The sequence below is a fragment of the Plasmodium vivax genome, chromosome 10 (assembly GCF_000002415.2).
Source record: "Plasmodium vivax chromosome 10, whole genome shotgun sequence".
In the NCBI taxonomy this organism is placed as follows: Eukaryota; Apicomplexa; class Aconoidasida; order Haemosporida; family Plasmodiidae; genus Plasmodium; species Plasmodium vivax.
In genome coordinates this window covers 88,645-110,389 of record NC_009915.1, presented here as the reverse complement: position 1 = coordinate 110,389, position 21,745 = coordinate 88,645, and the positions used below count along the sequence as shown (strand labels likewise).

The window sequence follows — 21,745 nt, the reverse complement described above, 5'->3', positions numbered from 1 at the left end:
TAATTTTACCCCACGGAAGTTACCACTTTGTGGGAATACATTTGCTCTTAATTGAGGGAAGCCAATTGAACCTTAAAGTTGGGACAATTTCCTTTTTTTTTTTTTTTTTGAAAATGAAAAGGGAAGGTGTGCGAATTGTCAGGGCAGTTATCATGTATCACAATTAAGTAGGACAGTAATGGCACGTACGGAGAAAAAAATTTGGGGCAGCTTCCCTCTCTCACATCATGGGGGAATGTTCCCCCTTTTATGGTTAGGGGGTAAATATTCTTAAGCATAAAAAATTACGTAATAAAATCGTACGGAAGTTTACACGTGTACACATCATTTTTACACGTTGCAAATGACTTAAGGGGAAGTTTGAAATGTGAGGGGAAAAGTAATACCCACGGAAAAGCATGCTGGCAGGACTTTGCACACACACATACAGAGGGGTGAAGGAAAAAAAAAAAAAGATAATCCCATATGGGGATACAGAAAAGTGAGGAAATTACGAAAATGTGGCGGAAGAATATAATAAAAAAAATATACTCATTTCCCCATTTTTGCTTCAATTTTTTTACGTGTAAATTTGGTTAAAAAAAGGGGGCTAAGGACATAGCACTGTTTGTTTATGCCTTTCTCACATTTCTTACTTTTCGCGGAACAGCATTTTTATTTGTTGCTGAACGGATTGGGGTGGGGAATTTTCACACTCCGTAGCGCATCGTATGGTATGCATATTTTGCCAATCGTATTGCCTCACATCGTGCGTATCGCATCATATCGCTTTTTTTTTTTTTTGCAAATATGGGCATCCCTTTTGCGCATTTCTTCTTTTCCTTTTTCGCAATAAATAGCACAAATTTGTATCACTTTTTTTGTTATCCTTTTACTGGGTGAAAATGCGAATGTTCATTTCAGTTTCCTTTTAAGCGCAGTTTTACTGGAACCCCAGCAAAAAAAAAAAAAAGGAAAAGGGAAAATGTTCAAGTGTACTGTACGCATATATTTGCATAAACGAACGCAAATGTATGCGCAAAAAATTGCATACGCGTAATTATGTAAAAAAAAAAAAAAAAAAAAAAATGTTAATTTGCGCCAGGAAAAAGGAAAAAAAGGAAAATACATCATTGAAGATACCATTTCTTCCCCATTTTACAGATTAAAAAAAGAAAAAAGAAAATAGTGGCATTTTAAATGGCACGGTTATGTCTTTGTCATATCAAAATGAAACTGCAACGTTTTTGATAAACAAAAAAATCGGACATATCGACGGGAAAGTAAGAATAGCCAAAATTTACGAGATGCACAGAGGGTGAATGAACATGCACGGCATTGTGTATGTCTGCACTTATACATTTGCGCATTTTTTTTTTATTTTCCAACCATTGTACTTTTAATGGTTCTGCGCATTTGAGTTAGTTTTCCGCGCCTTCTGACTGTTCACCCTTTTTTATTTGTTTCAGCGTGTTTGTTTGTGGTTTCGTCAGTTGGGAGGCCCCGCGCGTGCGAGCGTTGGAGAAGCGGAATATCGGCGTGCGGATGCGTACACCTGTACACCTGCGCTTCTGCACTTCTGCACTTCTGCGCTTCTGCGCTTCTGCGCTTCTGCCCTTCTGCACATCTGCACGCATGCACTTGTTTTTGCACCGTATGCGCCCCTCCGAGCCGCAACAGCGCAGTGTAGCACCCCGACCGCGAGCACAGAAAAGCCCTCCGCCCATGTGCACGTCGCTACACGCATATATGCACACACACATGTAGTAGGCCCCGCCAGGCAAAGAAAAAAACACTATGCATAATCCCAACAGGAAAAGCTTTTCGAATATACAAAAGAAAAAAAACGTGAACCACATTTTGCAAATAAAAAAAGACAGAACTGATCAAACCCTTTGCACACACACAACATATAGCAGCGATAATCATTCCAATTCTATGGTTAACCCAAATTTTCCAACTAATGGAAATAGACGAAAGGAAATGAATGATGAAACGATATATGGTTACAGCAACAAAGAGGTCAAGAATAAAATTTTAGACAAAGAGAATATGATAAAAAATAAAGTTTATAACAGAGCTAGCAGTAGTTTGAAAAAAAAAAATTATTACGAAAAGTTAAATGCCGCCAATAATGAGGAAAAGGAATTTGTCAAGCCGAAAAACACCGTTCTGAGTGAACATATTGGCAAAAATTACGTCGAAAAGAAGTATGGCGACAACAACAATTTGGCGAAGGATCGATCCAAGTTTCGAAGGATTGGTTACTATAATGAGGAGAATAGCTTAAAAGCGAATTCCGCGTATGACGATGTGAATAATGCAGCGGCAGGTAAGGGTGTTGTCCCCAACTCCATTGGCAACCCTCCGCATCGCAAGTTTAACGATTTAAAGGCGGTTCCAGGTGGAGGTGGCGGCAACAACACCGAGGTGGTTGTGAACAGCGCGAAAGGTGGCGCCGCGGAGGGGGCACACAGTCAGAAGCAAAATTTCGATCACTTCGGAAAGAAGAATTTAATGTATACCAAAAGTAACAATGATCATAACGCGAATTATAACTACTCCAAGATGAGCAGGAATCAGAACAAGTATGGCAATGCCGATTTTAGGGATCCCCCACAAGGGGCAGTTCCGGTAGGGACAACAGGGGTAGCAACACAAGGGGTGGCACCACCGTTACCACCTCAGCCCATTTCCTACATGGGAAGGGACAAACTATACCAGAAAAACCAGAGTGAACAGAATGGTAACCCCAATATGAACAACGTCATGGGTGGAAAGGGCAGCTATAAAAATGAGAGCCTAGCACCAAAGGATAAAATTTTGAATGAGGAAAATTTTATCGAAAATAACCAAATGAGTGATAACGATGTAGCAACAGGTTTGGGGCACGACTTCCAGAGGAATAAAAATGTTCCTACAAGTAAGAATTCCATGATGAACCCAAAAAATGTGTCCAAAATGGGGGTAAACCAAGGGAAGCATAATGACGACATGGTTGTGGACCACGAAAGAGCCACAAATAATTACCCATTGAAACAGCATAACTTTAATATGAAAAGAAACATGTATGCGAATTACCCCAATGCGTCGAAAAATGAGAAAAATATGCCCCATCATAAGTACGCGGTGGATAAGGATGGAAATCGGAAAAAAGAGCACCAGAATTTTTCCCTAAGTACTATAGACTCTAATTTTTCTCATCAAAATGCTTTTGACAAAAAGTTCGGTTCTAAATTTGTCGACCCACATATGAAGGATAGAATGGAGGGCATTAAGGAAAACCCAGCTGAGTTTAATGCCCCCTCCCTGGGTGAGGCCAAAGGAGAAGGTAAAAAATATCCCAAAATTTTGGCCAACAATAATGAAAAGGGAATGAGTGCAGCGGATAGAGGTGGTGTCCCATTAGGCGGTAACGAGGAGGATGAATACGTTCCCATAGATGAATACAATCACTGCGTCCAAGTGGTAGGTGTGGCCACCACCAATAGTTGCGTGAACAATAGTGCAGGTGGTAATAACGCTAAGCAGTCATTTAAGAAAGACGGGGGGGGGAATGCTCCTAGTGGGAGTGGAAATGCCAGCTTGGGGGAGAAGCAGAGATTTTTTGACCGGGCAGATATAAATGCTGCTTCGAAAAGTTACGAGTATAATGCAATCGATTCGGGCAAAGTGTCCCCAGAATTTGGTAACGATAGTGCAAATATGATGACATGTGAGGGGAGAGGCGGGAACGTGGAGAACGCAAATGATGCCGTCTCAAACGTGCCTGCGGTTAATGTCAATACAGTCAACCTGGCTAGTGCCAATAGAGTGTCCAAGGGGAATACAGCTGCTAATACGCACCATCTGAGAGATAAGAATCTCCCGCCAGGTGTAAATCCGTATGGCAGTACCCCCAAGTATGAGGACGCTAAACAGGTGAGAAAACGTTCCAATAATATGCAAGGGACGTATAAAGGTAAGAAGGCCACGATGTATGATCCTCCAAATGATGAAGACTACCAGAGGTACCCCTCATCAGAGGATTATAATATTAATAGTAATAATGGCAACCATGTGAATAATTTTTTTTACGAAAATGTGAATGACAACGAGGAGGAGCGTATCAGCGAAAACGCCAACGACGATGTTGACTCGGATGAGAATGAGTACAACCCGAGAAAGGAACATAATTATGCGAATCGAAAAATGAATTATAAGCACTACCCAGAGAGGAGTGTGAAGAGACTTCACCACGATACCATGATGAATTACCCAAAGGACAGTAAAAAAAGCGGCTCCTATGGCCCTGCGTTTAAGACCTACTCGGGGGAGTATTACCCCGACGAGGAGTGCACGGCCCAGATGGACTGTGCTTATGAGGAGTACCGGGAGGAGGCCTACCCCGACGTCTCCTACTCAGGTGCGCCCATGGGTGTTTAGCCTTCCGTGTGTTTATCCGCCCGTGTGTTTATCCTCCCGTGTGTTTATCCGCCCGTGTGTTTAGCCGCCCATGTGTTTAGCTTTGTGTATATCCCCTGCGGCTTCTAATCTCACATCTGCTTAGCGCGCTCACCCGCATTGTACCCCCCTACCCCCGTTAGACATGGAGAACCCTGAGGATACGCGGAATTACCAGCGGAGCTATTCACACGACTCCAAAAGTGGTATGTCCATGAGGAGTATCTGCGCCCTTCACAGTTGAGGGGTGGAGAAATTGCGAGAAGGGTTGCGCCCCGACGGAGGGCACGTGGATGCCCATATTGTGCGCATTGTATTATGCTTACTCTATCGTTTCGCATACCACTAAGCTTACACTGTTGCTTCCCATTCCACTGTGCCCACTTTGCCCCCCTCGCCGATGCAGAAAAAGGCGCGCTCACAATCATCAGACTGCCAGCCGAGAACAAAAAACAAGTAAAGAAAAAAAAAAAGAACGTAGTTAGTTATGGGAAGTCCCTAGTCGAAATGTATAGTACAGCCATCCCGATAAGCGAACAAGTGGACCCCTATGCATTAAAGGCACTCTCAAAGAACGAAAATTTAAATGAGAAAATATACGCACTGATTCCAAAGTCAGTGGTTGAGGTTAGTGAATATGATGATGTTACTCACGTTACTTTGCAGTCCTCTTCGCCCCTCTTCGTTAATCAAAATGATAATGTGAAGCAGCACATTATAACCACCACGCACCATCAGAAGAGCGATGACATTCCGAATATCGCGTCTTGTGTCGTTCCGGAGTCCGACGAGTCGTTGAAAGGTTTGCCTTTGCGCGTGAGCGTTGAAAAAGTCGCTTCGTGGGATGCGTCTTGCCCCAACGGGGAGGGATAGTTTTTTTTCCCTCTGCGTTACCGCTTGGTTGCACATTTCATCGTGCGTTGCTCACTGTTAATTTTTTTTCCCCCCTTTCGCAGAGTCGCTGGAAAAGTCGAAGGAGTCCCTAAGCGGAGGAGAAAACGATAAAAATGTAATGCAGCGTTGTGGTGAATCGGCGTTATGCACATCCGTCTATCCACCCACCCATCCATCCATTCGTCGTCGTGGCGCCTACACAAATGTATACCTATTCGTTTTACACATTTGGCGGTTCTCTTTCTTTTTTTTTTTTTTTTTGGTACCTGCACCACCTCTTCTGCACAGCTCAAGTCCATAATCAGGGGGACGTCGCTCAGAAACAAAAGCGGGTCGTCGCTGAGCGTCAAGTTTAAGCTGTCCCAAGGGGACCAGGAAAACAAATCGCAAGGGAAAAATGAAAACAAAAGTAAATCCCTGAAGGGGGAAGATAGTGAAAAGGAATTAAATAAAAAAATAGAAGATCACATCCTATCGGAAGAATTAAGAAATTTAAAAATTGACAAAAGCGTTGCGGAGAAAAAAAGGGCTTCGATATTTGATGAGCCCAAAACGAGACTGAGACAGGAGAAGAAAAGCGAACCAAATAACAAAGTCGTTTTGGATTCAAATAAAGTAAAAAATGCTACAGAAATTAAGTTAAAAAAAATTCAGCACGTTACTGGGTTGCTCGAAAAATATGACATTCCGAACCCCTTCGAGAGCTACACCATGGACCCCATAGATTACTCCCAGTTGGCTGGGAAGAATAACAGCGCGAAGTTGATGAGTCTGGCCCACACGGTGAGCTGCGAATGAGGAGCGATGCCTAAGGGTGGGACACCCGAATGGAAGTTAACCATCCAGCGATTTCACCTTTTGAAGTTACCCGCCCGGCGATTACACCCTTCAGCGGTTTCCCCCTTAAATGTTCCCCCCTAAATGCTCCCCCCTAAACGCTTCCCCCCCGCAGGTTTCGAACAACTACTACAAGTACATCCTAAAGAGCATGGAAAAGGAAGAAATTAAAGAAGTCTTCAACGAGAAGCGAAAAAAAATGATCCTCAAATTGATAGCCTTGCTAGGGAACCAAATAAATTCAGAAATTAAGAAAAGATTTGCGGAGGCCAATGCGGAGGGCACCTCCAAGGAAGGGGAAATGGTAGGTGGAGATGGGCGAGAAAATGTGAGTGAAAAGTCGTAGCGCGTGGAGCAGTTACAATTGAGTGGCTCCCCATTGGGGGAATTGCAAAAAAAAAATAAAAATACGTTTCATTGTTGCGTTGTGGGTGGATAAACAAGCGAGTGGAAAGCGCACACATGTGCGTTCGTCCCCCATTCATTATTTAATCTTTGCAATATGTGCATTTGTGAGGGTGGACACGTGCGTCCGCAGATGTGCACGTACGTGAACACGCTTAATTGCACTCCCCATATATGCCCCCCGTTTGACGCCCCGCACACAGAAAAAAAAAGACAATGTGAAGCCAAAAATGAGCCCAAAGGAAAGGGAAATAAAAGTTGAAGAACATAATTTGATATGCCAGTACTGGGAAAAGCAGAGCGAATGCATGAGCATGCTAATAAAGGAGTGGAATAAGATCTCCGAAATTTTAGAATCGATAAACGTAGATCCTAATAACATGGTTAGTTCTCTCATCTCCCTGTATGGTGAAAAAACGGTCAGCGATTTTCACCTCAGCTTCGACCAGATAAAGGAATCCAACATCGAGTTGGACGTAAACGTTGATGACATTTCCATTCCGAACATTGGGGAGCCCCCCGAGAATAAGTTCGACCCGGCTGGGATGACGGTGGAGAGCTTGATTCAGGTAAAAAAAAGGGAAAAAAAAAAAAAATAAATAAATAAATAAATAAAATAACACCATATAGTGCTACGTCTGATGACGTAAAGATGCACAATCGAGTGAGTGGTGGTGGTAAAACCCCCCGCCGATGTCAAATGCACAGATCGGCTCCCCCATGTGCGATTTCCTTTTCCCCCTTTGAAGGACATGAAGTGGGACGCGGATCTGGAGTTCTCACTTAACCAAATAAGGGAAGAATGGAAAAATGAGAATAAGCAGAATAAGAAGCTGATACAGAAGAAGGTAAGGGAGTGGTGGCCTACGCGCGATTGTGGCATCATTCGTGGGTGCCTCTTTGTGCGCCTTCTTGCCTGTTTGCTATCTTTCATTAGTGCTTCCCTGCATGGTCATGTATGCCTTTGGGCCACCGCGACCCCCCACATGAGTAACTCCCCCCCGTGTATTCTCCCCAGATCGTGGAAGGAATAAAACACAGAATAGGACTCCTGGACTACCTGAACAAAGTAGAAGTGAACCTGAACGCATTCGCCAAAATAATCGAAGGGAGGATGATATCGAATGATGACGTGAAAAGTCAGTTGAGGTCTATGCAAGACTTAAATGAGGATGGAATTTTGTCCAAACTTTTGGAAAACTTAGAATGTAATAAAATGGACATAAATGCAGATTCGTTTAAAACTCCGACGTCGTTTTTCATTTCGCATCATTTGCCGATGACTATGTGTTCACTCAGTGATAAGTCTAAAATGGACGACGTGGAGGAGCCCGAGGAAAACGGAAGTAGCGGTAATGGCAACGGTGGTGGCAGTGGAGAGGGAGGCGGCGACGGTAGTGGTGATGGTAGTGGCGATGGAAGTGGAAGTGGGAACGGAAGCGGAGGCGGAAGTGGAAGCAGCAACGACAATGGCAAGGGAAATGATAACCAGAGTGAGCATGAACAGAATAAGGAAAACGAAAAGAATTCCGATGAAAATACCAGTGAAGAGAAGCAAAGTGTCGACGAAGAGAAGGCCTAAGTGAAGAGGAGGACAAGTGACAAACTTTGTTCCTTTCCTCCCACTTGACCAAGGCGAACCTTTTCTGTGGTCCCATCATTTCAAACGAGAAGGAAGTGAAAAAAAAATGGTTAGCATGTGAAGAAGTGGGTGTGTATATTTCCCGTGCGGATTTCTACACATGCATATGCACACTTGAAAAGCGGAAGAACAGAATAATCAAATTCGCAACCTGTGGGTTTTGTACACCCATTAGGAACTACAAACATTCCACTTCCCTCCAATTTGTTCCAACGAATGGAGAAGAATATTCTTCTTCTACCCCTCCCCCGCCCATCTGGAATCTGCAAGGTTATGTGTACGGATGGGCACACTTGCATAAACGCGTGCGTTTATCTAACCCATGCAGCATTCGTTACATAGACCATTCTGTTTTTTGTGTGTTTCCCTTTGTTTTTTTTTGATTATTTTATCGTTATTATTGCGCTATTTTATCGCTATTATATCGCTACTATTATCGCTATTGCCCTTTTTTTTCCATTCAGATATTTGTGCGGTTGTGTTTTTTGTAACTCTCACATTGCTCGTTTTTAATGCCTCGGCGATTCTCCAAGAGATCGTCGCTTCGTCGTTTGCAATTCGTCATTCGTCGTTCGTCACTTTGCCATTCGTCGTTTGCCATTCGCCCCCTTTTTAAATTCGCACTTTTTAGTACGTCCCCCTCGCGCAGCAAAACGCTCACACGTGAAGAAACAAGTGTGTGTGTTTGTGTATTGCGCGTTTTCCATTTTCGCCCGTTCGTTTTTCACTATTTTTATGGTACCCCATTTTGCCTTCCTTTTTTTGGTGTTAATTTATTAAATAGCGAAATGAGTAATTAGTTAAGGGGGGGTATTTATTCTCCCCCTCGCGGTAGTCTTTCAGTAGGCCCTTTCAGTACGTCCCTTCAGTACACCCTTTGAGTACTCCCCTTCAGTGCACGCTTTATTCCCGCCCGGGAACCATCCTGAGGGTTTACGAACAGTGGGCCCTCCGTACACACATGTGCATATGCGTCATCTGGGCGGTACATGTATACACCTACTGGAGAAGAGGGCGAACGGCTCTTCACATGCTCAATTTTTTTACTACCCCTGGAATTGTGCACTTTTTACATACAACTCTTTTTACACTTTTTATATTTCCTTTCCTTTCGCGTTTCCTTTTTTTTGTGCCATTTTTAAGAAACTTTTTTTTTCAATTAGGTTATGTTAAAACATATGCAGCGTTTCTCATTTTTCCATTCTGCGAACGCGTCAGGGATTGTCAACTTACGTACAGTTCATACTGCTTACATTTGAGCACAGCGAAGATTTACTGCCTCCCCCCTTTTAAAAAAAATACGACGCGCACTGCGTTCGAAGTAACTGTGCATAGGAAGTTATACAAAGGAGTAGTAACAGTAGCTGTAGTAGGTGACCACCCCCCGCACCATCTCCCTCCGCTAAGCTGATCAAGTTAGCACGGGTTTTTTTATTTCCTCTGGGGTTATGACACTTTTTCTTGGGAGGTAAAATTATTCTAACGTGTTTCAGGGGCAAGAAAAAAATTTAAGCAGTCGCAGGGGGGTTCGAGAAAGTCAGCAATAGTCAGCGACAGTTTGAGAAGTTCAGCGATCGTTAGCGATAGATTGCAATAGTGTGGGATCACTTTATGATAACTTTTTTTTTTTTTTACATTTTTGAGCGCGCCAATTTGTGCCATTTATAAAGCTTGGGCCTACTCCTAAAACTCTGCTTAGAAGCGTTAACAGATACTTTTGAAAACCATGAAGGGATTTTGCGCTGACAATATTTCTTCCCAGAATTTGATGAAGTCCTCAGTTCAGAGGAGTATCAAAGCGACGGTATGTTCCCTTTTGGCGCTGTCGAAAAAAGGGAAAAAAGAGCATTTGCGCTTGCTACGTTTCAGTTCGACTGCAGGCGTGGGCGTTCCGCGTCAACACATCCGCTGTAAAGATGTGTTGATACAGATGTGCTGGCGCAGATGTGCTGATGCAGATCTAACGAAGTTGCGCGCCTACCTGTGCTTCTACATTAGTTCCTTCCCATTTTTATGAAAGTTCCATGGTGGTTCTATCCGTACCCGTTGTACGTGGTGCCCTGCGGATTCCCCTCCTCACGGCCACCCCGTCGCGCGCTCATTTAGAGGCAAAACTTACACGTAAATTTAATTCCTTTTTCCCCCCGAAGATTTTAAAGCAATATCCCAAATTAGAAGATTTCATTGAGGATATATTTCCCAAAAAGGGGCCCCTTTTTTTAGGAAAATGGTACCATAAAAAGGGAGTGGAAATCAAAATGGTCACCACCACTCTGTTCGTTTTTTTTTATTATCGTTATTAACTTAGCCAAATGGTCCGTACACATGGAAACGTAACAAGTGTGCATATGCTGGTCCGTCAACCCCCAACTACTTTTCACCCTTTTATAGCATAAACCACGTGACTGTAATTATTGGGAACAATGAGTTGCTCTTTTTTCAAATAAGGAATGGTCCTTGGATGCCCAACTTAAAATTAGTGCACAAATGTGAGAAGCAAATGGAGTGTTTTTATTAGCGATGATTTTTTTTTTAGAGATGTTTTTTTTTTTTTTTTTTCGCTTACGGGGCGGGTCCATCAAATGGGGCGCATAAAAAGTTAGCTGCATCCGTACGCGTGCGTTTTTATAGGATCCGCTCCCAGCGCCCCCAGTCTCCACCGCATAGACCCTCTTTGTAGGCTCCACTTCTTAGCCGCTTTTACCTGCACATGTGCTTATAATCATATTTATGCCGCTCCCCCCCGTGTAGACCCCTTCATGATGCCACAGATACAAGTTGACAAGGGAGCCATAAAAAACGTCCTGCGTGGGTCGAATATAATGTGTCCTGGAGTTACATCCCCCGGTGGGAAGCTAGACGACGTGGAATCAAACACGGTGGTCGTAAGGATACATGTACATAGCCATCAAGGGTGTATATATATATGTACATGTATGAAAGAGCATGTAGTTAGATGGGCGCATTTCTGAGCAGCTTGTCAGTTCCATTTTTTTTCCCCTTTTTTACCGTAGCAAATTCGAGCGGAGGACAAAGAGTTCGCGTGTGCCCTAGGAATAACTACCATGTCGTCTAAGGAAATGTATGCATAATAACCAGTGAGACTATAACTCATTCTTAGCACTCCGTTTGTGCCCATCATACATAATCGTTTTTTTGTTTCTTTCCCCTTCAGCTTGGAGGTGAACAAGGATATCTGCATTGAAAATATACATTACCTGAATGATGGCTTGTGGAATTGCAAAATTGAGAATTAGTTGTGGCGGGGGTTGCGCTCAGCGGATTGGATAACCCTCCTGGGGTGTGCACGCCGTCCTGAATAGAAGAAAAAAGGAGGCATCAACATACGGGCGGTCATTTGTAGCTCCTGGCAGCTTTGATCATCTCCTCGCAGCTGCTTTTATTTGATTCGTTTGTATCACGTTTTTTCGAAGCACTATTTTGTAACGCATCAAATGGGGTGAGAGGCATTTGTGCCAGATTTCCTCTTTTAAAATTTATGCAGCGTTATATGTGTAACTACATATTCGGATGGTGTTTGTTTTCGTTAAAGGTATGTTCCTTTAGAGATTAAATTTGGGAATATGTTTTTTTTTTTTTTTTTTTTTCTTCTCCTTCTTCAGCTTAAGTCATTTGTTCTTCATTTTAATGCAAATGTTGCGAATTCGTTAACTTTGGTTCTTTGTCGACAGCGGGGGTGGGAATTTTCGCCTTGTCATTTTCCCCTGCATTTTGCGCCAAACAATTCGTGCCTTTCACACTTTATTTTCGCGCTATCATTTTGCTTCGACGTTTATTTTTTCACCTTTTATTTGGCCCCATTTCGCTATCTTCCATTTTAATGTGATAAAATTCGCATATAAACCATTTACGGGATGGGCAAACCGTCGTTGTGCTGGCCAGCGCCGAAATTTCCCTGCGGGCTGTTGAGGAGCGCCCCGAAGGGGCATAAATTTGGCCAACGTACGAACAAACGCGCACCAAAAAAAAAAGGAGCCTTTTTTTAAAAGCAAGTGAAGCCACAATTGGCTTTAAATTTCCTCCTTACAATGTGAAGTATACGTATCAAATGAGGAGTAGCCCTGTTTGGGGCCATTAAAAATCCGATACAGAGCTCACGTTGTAGAAATGCTAATAGCGACGGCGTAGCCTAATGGATAAGGCGTCGGTCTTCGGAACCGAAGATTGCGGGTTCGAGTCCCGTCGCCGTCTCAATTTTTTTTTTTTGCAACAAATGGGATTAGCTTCATGTGCTGCTTACGTGCAGTGGGTGTTATCCGAACTTATATGTTTGTGCTGTTCGTTTTTTTTATTTGTACTGGCGTGCAAACCACACAAATGATTTTTGCGCTCCCTGGGCATAAATCTCCATACGAGGAAAAATCCCATTGGGGGGGAATACTCTTTGGCGGTAAGTTTTTTTTTTTTTTGACCTACATGTGTCAAATTGGTTAGTGCAAAATTTCCAATTTTTTTTATAAACCGCATTACATTCCTTTTCAGTAAAGGAGGGTACAAAAAAATGCATATGACCATTTGCCTCGATGGGAAGAGGCCCCACGTCGTGCGGAAGTCAAAATGTATCCTACATAGGGGGGTAGCCAAGTACGTGGTTATGGGGGGTTATACATTTGATTGGGTCCGTGGAAGGATCCCCTTCTTTCTGCATTTGCACGAATGTACATTTTTTTTTTTTCCCCTACACGCTTTAAGTACCGGTCATCCAGATTTAAAAATAACTTACATTGTAGAATAGGAATGCACAAGGGACAGGGGAGAACGGAAAGGAAATTAAAATAGGGACGACCAAAAGGGTGTACATCTCTTTGGTTTGCTTTCCCACTAAAGCTTCGAACCATTTTGTGCGTGCTTCCATTGGAGCGAACTTACCATTTGTGGAACTGTCCAACGTGTTGAAAAGGAAATGATAGTGTGATGTGGAGAGTACACCAAATTGGGGCACTACAGTTGTAGAGGCTAAAAAGAACTGCCCATGCTTAAGAGGCACACAAAAGGGGGTCACAGGACGGATATATAAACGAATTTTACTGTGCGAATATGCGTGTACAAAGTGAAGGCACCATCAAGCGGATGAATCATGCATACAACGCTGAAAGAGACTGCGAAACGGTTGCAACAGTCAAAGCAAATAGAACCGTGCGGTGCATTTTCCCTATGGAATCATTTCATTTGGTATGCTCTCGTAAAAGGTCGCTTCCTACTTTGCGTGTACGAAATGGTGCCCCTATGGACTTTGCAAAGTGAGGGAACAGACCAGTTGGCAATTTTACCGAATATTTGCTCAGCTCACATGACGATGTTGCAATTTTCTTTGTAGATTTAACTCAAAATGGGTGATTCAGTTTTTTTTACACAAAAAAAATGAGGCAGACAAATGTGCAGGGGGAGTAAAATTGGGCACCTCCGCAGGGCGCCCTTCCATTGTTGGGCATCACGTTCATTTGGGGCGATGTACAATGGGAATAATTAAATCGGGTGATACATCTGTGAAAATATCTTAGCGCAGATATGTGCACATGAGAGGGGAATTTTCTTGGCAGGCTACCTACTTGCAAAGGCACGCTATAAATTAGGAAAAAACGGCCAAGAGGGTGGTCGTAAAAAGTGCTACTCAGATTTGTTCACAAAAAAAAGGGGGTACTTTAAAAAAAGGGGTCCCCCAATAACGCGCATTCACGCGGGTTAACCCGGTCACTTGTTCCGTTTCGTCTTCTGTATTTTGTTTATAAACGCATAGACGTCTTCATTGTAGACGTTCATCTGCATGAACGCGTTTGCCTGTGGGACGGGGTTCGAAAAAAGTGGGACCATTTTACTAGCGATGAAGTGTAAAAAGGGCACTGCAAAAATGGCACTGCAAAACCGGGTGGTATCGCGTTGTCTGCACCGCTGCTGCGCTCACGAATTACCATCTTCTGGAGGGGCAAATAGGACAGCTGCTTAATCTCCAGGAGAGAGAGCCTAAATAAATGCAAAGAGATGGAGGAGTACTTGCTCATCCGCAGCCCCCCAAAGGCAGTTATCAATTTGTACGTACTGTGCACATCGGTAAAGGAACTTTTTTTCTTTCCCAAATGGGATTGCACGTTATCGAAAAAGAGGATGCACATGGTTAAGTATTGCTTGGACGAATTGTAGAGCTGTTCATCGTAGGTTGGTGCGTTCTTCTCCGTTTTGTTTTTCCCATTGGGGGGGTGCACTCTCAATGTTGAGGTAGTTTCAGACGGAGCAGCTCCCTCGTCAGCGGTATCCAAAGAGTCCCTCCCATTTTGCCGTTTCGCTATGAGTTCATTCTGCCTATTATTTTCATCCGAGGCACGTACGTAAGCCTCTGAGAGAGCGGAACACACATTGGCTAGCTCGGAACTTTTAAACTGCTTGAGAAAGATGAGGGCTAATTTGGATAGGCAGATGAGCAAGTCGTACTGGAGCAAGCAGTTCCCTTTAATTAGGGAATAAATTATTGAGCATACCAAGGTGGAATTTATGTCCTTGCTCAGGTGGGTTATAAGCAGTTGTTCCATTTGGTCTGTTTCTAGGGGGTGGCTAACTGAGCAGTTAGAGTAGTTCATTTTGGGTAGTTCGGACGGGGGGTTGTTTCCACTAGGGGAGCCACTCTCATGGAGATGTTTCACTTGGGTGTCACCCCTGTCAGGGTTGGGATGCTCATTTGGATCGACACCATTCTGCCTTTTGGTTTTACCAGATAGGGTTGGGGTCAAAGGAGACGTCTCACTGTTATGGCCACTGCAATGCTTAATGTGAGTAACTTCTTCCATCCCCACCGTTCTGGTCGCAAAAGCGTGTGACTCGTCCTTTTCGCCCTCCAACGTGTGTCCTTCAAAGCTGATAAGATGTTTGCTTCGATTCATTTCATTCCCTGTTGGTGGTCCCTTTGGGGGGCTCCCACTTTGGGTGTGCCCCCCCGAATGGAGAGGACAATCCTGTTTGGCACCCACCACAGTTGAGAGGTTATCCACATAACTGCAAAAATATTGGTGATTAATCAAAAGGTATAAAATGGAGAAGAGCTCTTCTGAGGTGGTCCTTTCTGGAGTTAAATTGAGAACCCCCTTGGCCTTTTCGATCATTTGAACGTACTTCTTATAAGTGTACGTTATAGAATTGGCCTTCCCATTTTGCTCCAAAAATGGATAAGACGTCGTAATGAGGGAATAAATTTTTCGGCTCAGTTGGAGGAAGAAATCCTGCCGGTGTTGTGAACTCTTCGTATAGGCCTGCAACAGCATGGACAACTCCTGCAGGGTGTATTCCTCAATAAATACCGAGGCAGTATTCCAGATGGATTCTAGAAGTGCATTATTTGACAAGCCAATATTTACATACGCATGTATTATCATTACGATCTGCTTCGGTTCAAAAGAACCCAAAAGGTGTAGGCTATTTTGTGTGATGATATGAAACAGTTCCTCGTGCAACACACATGCGTTATTAAACGAATTGGCTAAAACGCTCAAATGTCTTGGTTTGAGCAGATACGATTTATTTATTAATTCCTCTGCTATGCGTATGTATAACGTTAAGAAGTTTGCCTCTTCCGCACTTTTAAATTTGCTGTACGCGTTTGTTAGGGAAACCAGCTGGTCTATGGAGAAGTACGCGGCTTTCTCTTCAATTTTGTTCTTCAAAAAATGAAACAGTTCTTTGTTCAAGTGGTTAACCCTAGCACATGCATTCGCCACGTAGTGAATCGAATCAGGGCACCACGCTGAATCGGGGTATACGCCTGCGTCTCCCTCAGGGGGGTTTTCCCTCTGTGAGTCTTTCCCAGTAAGGTGTGAGCATATCTGCTGCACCACATTTCGGATGTAAAATCTGTTAAAATTGTACAGCGAAGACAAGTAGTTACAAATAAGGCATAAATTTTTGAACTCAAAATTGTTAATTTTTTTCACAATATCTGAGCACAACAGTTTGAAATTATTTTCATGCTCCGGGAGAAGCTTCAACTTGGCAAAAGCGTACAGTACGTATAAAGACCCATACTGAGAGAACTTCACATTTCGTCTAAAATAGTGTTGCAGTAGTGTGTTTACCATGCATGGGTCGTTCACTCTAATTTTGAGGAGGCACTTGAGGATGATTCCTATTTCGCAGGAGTTGAACTGGCTGGAGTGCTCCTTTATGTTGCACTTGATGATGTCCAGGACGTCTTTTTTTTTTTCCTCTTCCGTTAGTTGCACTTCGTTCGGGTCTCCCCCTTTTTTTTTTTTCTTCTTATTTCCACTTCCTTGATCGTCCGTTTTGCTACTTCTGCTCAACTCGATGCAGTACCTCATTATGTTCTTCACAACTTCGCTCTTCTTAGATGTGTTGTGGCTCAAAATAATTTCGGAAATGTTTCTATGCAGGCTGCTATATTCTTCCATTTCTAGTTTGTTCTTTTCTTTCATCGCGTCCGCCATGTCAAAGTACACCTCGTCAATCATTTCGAGGTGACTCTTCTTTTCGCTTGTTGTTCTTGGCTGGTGAAGTTCTCCAAACCGTTTGGCCACCGTGCTGTACAGGAGGTACCCTTTGTCGTTTTTCACTTTGTTGAGTAGTTTACCCTTTAGGGGGGTGAGAAAAAGGGAAGCTACACTCATTTTTTGGCATCCACTTCATCGGTAGGGTGTATCCAAACTGGGGCTTCACTTTTCATCTTGTTGTGGGGGGGGAGAGGCCAATTTGTTTGACCCCCCTTGGAGGAGTGGAAGTGGGGGAGGTATGGCCTCATCAGTTGAGTGGGGGTTCCCCTCTACAGTTTGTACGCTGCAGATGTATACAGGTGTGAGAGTTTATCTTTCGAGAAGCATATCGGTGTTTTGGCCCACATAGGGAGGGGAGTGTTTCTCTCAGTGAGTTACCGTCACGTGTAGAGGCAAAACAGCAACATGTTATTGCCACACGTGTGATTCGATGGGGGAGAAAATTATGACCAATTCGCCCATCTTCTTTTCTGCACAGTTCAGGTAAAGGGAGCGCCTTATGAAGAGTAAACCTTTCGCGTGCTGGCTGACGCGAAATGGGAGCGGCGTCCCGTTAAATTAAACGAAGAGAAGAAACCTTTCCTATGCTGCTAACCGGTTCGCCTTCATTTGTGCCTATATCAAAACGGAAAAGAAGTGCACTGAGAGGGGCGCTTCGTTGGCTAGTACACGAGGTGCACATGAGTATGCCGTACGTTTGGGACTTTGTACCCTCTACGATTGAGATGCTTTGGCCCCTGTTTGCACAAATTGGGCGATTGACATTTCCTCACCAGCAAAACATTTTCGAGACAACATTTAATTCGCGCTTCCAGAATTTGCATACAACAGGTTCATAAACAAGAAGGGAGGACTTGTGTGCATGTCAAACTGTGCTCAGATGTTACAACCCCGGGGATTGGTTTTGTCCCCTTTCGCCTTTTCGTAGAGAAACGGTTGTGCCGCTGCTTCACCGTGCGGTATGTTTTAATCGTTGTGGGGTTAATATGTAGAGGAGCCACTTTTGCTAACTCATTTCTTATCCACATAATAGGAAAAGTGGAAAGAGGAATGAAGAAAAAAATGGGGGAGGGGACTCCCAACTGGGGTGCTCCCCCCATTTTGCAAGCGTTCCATGGGCTGCCAATTTTTTCCATATACAGTTACGTGAAAGAGGAAATCTTCGCGAACGAAAAGTGTGATTAATGTGATTGAAAATGCGAGAGAACAACTCATATAGGGAAATCTTTAAATAAAGTTTGCACCAAAAATTGTCTAAGTTTTTACCCTTTTTTTTATATTTGCGCCATTGTCAGCGGGCGGCGCTCCTCTACACGTTAAGGCTGATTTTTCAAATGGTGCTAGCAGAAAATGCCGTCCTTTTCAAGGCGCGAAATGGGATGATGAAAAAGTGGAAGAAGCGAAACAAACGTGACGGGAGTCTTTACACTTTCCTAAAAAATTTACGAAAGAGAAAATGTCTTACACATTCGGGGAAAGTACATCCCGAGGGAAAAAATAAAGTGACATCATATTTTTTTTTTTTCCCCTCCCTCCGGAAAAAATACTTTTTAAGTACACCACGCAGTATGTCCTAAGAATTTTCCACTTGGGAAAAAAAAAAAAAAAAAAAAAAAAAAAAGGACACTCAAAATGTCATTTTTCCTTTCGTGTAAGTGGCACCATTTTGCGGGCGTTCTAAATGGCTTCTTTTTTATTCTCCATAAATTTTCGCGCCGTTTGTTTTTCTCCCCACTTTTTGGAATTTTTTTTTTCCACTCGTTCCGCCCTTTCCGCATGCTTCCACCCGTTAGTTTCCCCAACTTGCAAATTTGTGCAAAATTGCACATTCGATTTTGCTGCCTAAGATTGCGCATTTTTTTTTTTTAAACAAATAAGCCCCTCACAAGTGAATATGTGAATGTGCGAACATATGTGCACATTTTTTAAGGCAAGAATTCAGCTGGACTTGGCCGAGGACCTGCTAATCGGAGTAGGCCCTGTTCATGTGTAAAGCGCAAGCTTTTTTTGGAAATTATTTTGAAAAAGAATTTTTTTTTTTTTTTTTCCCCTTTTGAAGATGCGATGATACATCATCTGGGTTGACCATGCGCATCGTTTAATTATAAAATTGGCACGTAGGAGCGCTCGCGTCTCACTGACTCGTGGGGAGTACCTCGTAGGAGTAGCACTCGCGAGCAGTGTGTTCTTCTATTTACGGGACATACCTCTCCATTTGGGGATCCCCCCCAGCGTACTAACAAATTGGACGTGCAAAGTGGCAAGTAGCCAAAAGTAGAGAGGAGATCCACCACCACAACCACCCTCTACAGGAGCTCCTACTTGTAACAGAATGCCCCCGTCGTGAGAAAAAAGATGGAAACACGGAAGGGACGCACAAGTAGTGACTTGAAGGGGGGGATAAAAAAGAGTGAAGCAAAAAAATGTTTTACAAAGCAGGGGACATCCTCCGTAGGGGCTAGCCAAAAAGTGAGCAAAAATTCAAGCGGTGGAGAAAGCAGAAAGGGGAGGAATTTCCCAGAGAAGGAGAATAAAGATTGCAGCAAAAGTGAGAAAGTGGGTAACGCGGCGGTGGATAACGCAGCAGTGAAAAAGGCGTCAGTGGAAAAGGCGTCGCTGGACAACGCGCCAAACGATGCTGGCAACAACTTAAGCTATAAAAAGTTGAGAAAAAAATTGAACAATTTAAACTATAAGGGGTCCCTATGCCTGTCCTGCACACCACTAGTGCAAATAATTTTTGATGACCTGATTCAGGCCATTCAGAATTTTCAAAAGCTGTCAGATAAGTATGAAGACTCGCAGAGGAGATACAAAGAGTTGGTAAATGAGAAGAGAAAGAACAACTCTCAGTTGGAGGCAAAAGAGGGAGGGGATGGAAAGATCGGCAGCAGTTTGTTTCTGAGCGGCGAGTACGGCGAGGGGGACGACACGCCCGATCAGGTAGGCGCTGTAGTCCCTGGTGAGTCAAACCAAACCGCTCAGAATGAGTATAACGTGGCAGCATCATCCAAACAGTACGAGCGTAAAATTTCGGAACTGAGCAAACAAGTGGAGGAGGAATGCAAGTTGAAGGAGACCTATATGAAGGAAAATAAAAAGTTGAAGCTCACCTTGGAGATGCTGCAAAATGAGAAGAAAAACAAATTTGATGAATCCACGGAGGACGTAACAAGTGACGACTTCTCCTCCTTTAACAGGACGAAATCATTTGACGATTTTGAAATTGACAAAATTAAGAAAAAGGAAAAGAAGTTATGCCAAATGGGGAGCAGCCTAATCAACGAACATACCATGTCGTTAGGAAAAGAATTGTCCTACTACAAGAATTTATGTAAAGAGTTCAAAGTGGAGATAGACCGCATGAGGAAGGATAGCGGTGGAGAGGGGGAGAATAATACTGACGGGGAGCCGCAAACTGGGAAGGAATCCCCTATTCGGGACGAACTCCTAGTGGAACAGAAAAACACAGAAATAAGGCACCTGAAGAAACGGCTAAATGAGTACGAAATGGAAATCAGAAAATTGAACGAACTGAGGATGATCAACGATATTAAGGAGCAGAAGGAGTCCACCGGTGACATCTCAGAATGTGAAAGCGCTCAAAGTGAACTTCTCAACCGGGAGAATACGTTGTGTAACGTTGACCCAGATGGGGATACCCTAAGCGGGGATGTGCAGACGAAAAATGGAGGCTCCGTGAGGAAGGACAGCAATTTAAGCAAAATGGTAAAATCGAGAAATAGAGAAATTTATCATCTCAAAAATAGGGTAAAACTTCTGGAGACGGAACTGCAGATGAAGAACGAGGAGGAGAAGCTGCGCCAGGTGGGCGATAACAGAGGCGGGGAGCTTCAAAAGGATGGGGCCTCCAAGGTGAGGCAGGACAACCGATCGGATAATCCCAGCGAGGAGGACGAAGCGGTGACGACGCGGAGAGACCTCGAGCACGAACTACACAAGTTGCACTCCGCTTTGGAATCACTCAAAGCAGAACTGAAGGAAGAAAAAAAAAAAAGCGATAAGTATGAAAAGAAGTACCATGAGGAAAAAAGCGAAATTGCCATTCTGAAGGAGGAGCTGAGAAATTTAGAAAAACAAATCAAAGTGAAGGAGAGTGAATTTAATCTGAACAAGAATACCATAAATAGTCTAAAATTAGAGTCAGCCGAATTTAATAACATCATGTCTTTTTCGAATGAGACAAAGAAACACCTGACGGAGTACATCCACAATTTGCTAAACAAGTTGAGCGAAGCAAATGACAAAATTGACGAGCTGAAGGATGGAAATATACTACAAAAGCAGAAGATAGAAGTTTATAAAAATGAAATAAAAAAATTGAAAGAAGATTTGATAGATTCGAGCAATCAGATAGACGAATTCGCATCCCTGTTAGACAAAAAGGATGAAGTGATCCAAAGTTTTAAGGAAAAACTGGAAAATGTAAACAAGCAGTATGGAGATCTCACCATACAGTACAATGAAGTGTTAAAGGAAAATAAAAATTTACAAATAAGTAATTCTTCTCACAATGCGAATAGCACCTTAATCATTCAGCAGCTGCAGCAGGAAATTCACATGCTCAACGTAACGAATAGCCACTTGAAAAAAATCGAAGATGACTACAAAATTATTTTGCAAGAAAAAACGATAATAGAAGACGCAGCAATAAAGATCCAGTCGGAATTGAAAAAGTCAGTTGATAAAATTAAAAACTTAGAAACGTACATTCAGACGCTGTCAGTAGAGATAGCCAATTTGAAGACACAGAGGGATGACTCACTTGATGCTCTCACCAAAGTGGCCATCGACAAAACGCAGTACGAAAATGAAATTATACAAAGCAAAAGCATTATACACGATTTGAGGAAGCAACTTAGCGAATACGAAAATAATGTTAAGTATGTCCAAAATAATATTTGCGAAATAAATAAAATGCATCTGCAGAAGGAGGAGCAGGAAATTATCTTAAAAAATGAAATTAAATCGCTGAGGGAAAATCTAAACGAAAAAACTATCAAGTTAGAACTCC

General features: G+C 43.1%; 3 protein-coding genes across 3 annotated transcripts, besides 28 other annotated features; 2 read left to right on the top strand and 1 right to left on the bottom strand.

The window, feature by feature from the left end:
- Positions 1 to 547: 547 nt before the first annotated feature.
- Positions 548 to 584: a microsatellite.
- Positions 585 to 912: 328 nt separating this feature from the next.
- Positions 913 to 8,140, top strand: PVX_079785 (hypothetical protein, conserved; the record flags this gene model as incomplete). Its single annotated transcript, XM_001613615.1, has 11 exons — positions 913 to 979; positions 1,144 to 1,262; positions 1,794 to 4,384; positions 4,566 to 4,628; positions 4,829 to 5,224; positions 5,379 to 5,470; positions 5,605 to 6,099; positions 6,269 to 6,457; positions 6,762 to 7,127; positions 7,308 to 7,406; positions 7,577 to 8,140. The coding sequence occupies exons 3-11, from the start codon at positions 1,918 to 1,920 to the stop codon at positions 8,138 to 8,140; spliced, it is 4,731 nt and encodes a 1,576-aa protein (XP_001613665.1). The 5' UTR covers positions 913 to 979; positions 1,144 to 1,262; positions 1,794 to 1,917.
- Positions 1,425 to 1,622: a repeat region.
- Positions 3,171 to 3,198: a microsatellite.
- Positions 3,976 to 4,011: a microsatellite.
- Positions 4,350 to 4,375: a microsatellite.
- Positions 4,612 to 4,638: a microsatellite.
- Positions 5,663 to 5,704: a microsatellite.
- Positions 7,264 to 7,290: a microsatellite.
- A 1,557-nt stretch (positions 8,141 to 9,697) lies between the features above and the next one.
- PVX_079780 (cell cycle regulator protein, putative) lies at positions 9,698 to 12,070 on the top strand. Its single transcript, XM_001613614.1, has 6 exons — positions 9,698 to 10,004; positions 10,351 to 10,430; positions 10,592 to 10,689; positions 10,952 to 11,085; positions 11,215 to 11,282; positions 11,376 to 12,070. Exons 1-6 carry the CDS (start codon positions 9,927 to 9,929, stop codon positions 11,455 to 11,457), a joined length of 540 nt encoding a protein of 179 aa, XP_001613664.1. The 5' UTR covers positions 9,698 to 9,926; the 3' UTR covers positions 11,458 to 12,070.
- Positions 12,071 to 12,704: 634 nt separating this feature from the next.
- Positions 12,705 to 12,816: a microsatellite.
- Positions 12,817 to 12,842: 26 nt separating this feature from the next.
- Positions 12,843 to 12,872: a microsatellite.
- A 95-nt stretch (positions 12,873 to 12,967) lies between these two features.
- Positions 12,968 to 12,998: a microsatellite.
- Positions 12,999 to 13,912: 914 nt separating this feature from the next.
- Positions 13,913 to 17,221, bottom strand: PVX_079775 (hypothetical protein, conserved; the record flags this gene model as incomplete). Its single annotated transcript, XM_001613613.1, has 2 exons — positions 14,131 to 17,221; positions 13,913 to 13,999 (listed from the first exon to the last, which is right to left on the bottom strand). Exons 1-2 carry the CDS (start codon positions 16,825 to 16,827, stop codon positions 13,913 to 13,915), a joined length of 2,784 nt encoding a protein of 927 aa, XP_001613663.1. The 5' UTR covers positions 16,828 to 17,221.
- Positions 14,493 to 14,513: a microsatellite.
- Positions 15,703 to 15,734: a microsatellite.
- Positions 15,912 to 15,931: a microsatellite.
- Positions 15,932 to 15,972: a microsatellite.
- Positions 16,201 to 16,239: a microsatellite.
- Positions 16,544 to 16,583: a microsatellite.
- Positions 17,164 to 17,212: a microsatellite.
- Positions 17,182 to 17,204: a microsatellite.
- Positions 17,213 to 17,238: a microsatellite.
- An 84-nt stretch (positions 17,239 to 17,322) lies between these two features.
- Positions 17,323 to 17,344: a microsatellite.
- Positions 17,345 to 17,429: 85 nt separating this feature from the next.
- Positions 17,430 to 17,465: a microsatellite.
- A 16-nt stretch (positions 17,466 to 17,481) lies between these two features.
- Positions 17,482 to 17,501: a microsatellite.
- A 215-nt stretch (positions 17,502 to 17,716) lies between these two features.
- Positions 17,717 to 17,749: a microsatellite.
- Positions 17,750 to 18,135: 386 nt separating this feature from the next.
- Positions 18,136 to 18,176: a microsatellite.
- Positions 18,177 to 18,282: 106 nt separating this feature from the next.
- Positions 18,283 to 18,318: a microsatellite.
- Positions 18,319 to 19,837: 1,519 nt separating this feature from the next.
- Positions 19,838 to 19,861: a microsatellite.
- A 503-nt stretch (positions 19,862 to 20,364) lies between these two features.
- Positions 20,365 to 20,394: a microsatellite.
- Positions 20,395 to 21,745: the final 1,351 nt, after the last annotated feature.

Coding starts and splice junctions, on each gene's coding strand:
- PVX_079780 (XM_001613614.1), top strand. CDS start 9,927: ATGAAGGGATTTTGCGCTGACAATATTTCTTCCCAGAATTTGATGAAG. Junction 10,690..10,951: donor CTTAAAATTAGTGCACAAAT/GTGAGAAGCAAA, acceptor CCCCCCGTGTAG/ACCCCTTCATGATGCCACAG. Junction 11,086..11,214: donor TGGAATCAAACACGGTGGTC/GTAAGGATACAT, acceptor TTTTTACCGTAG/CAAATTCGAGCGGAGGACAA.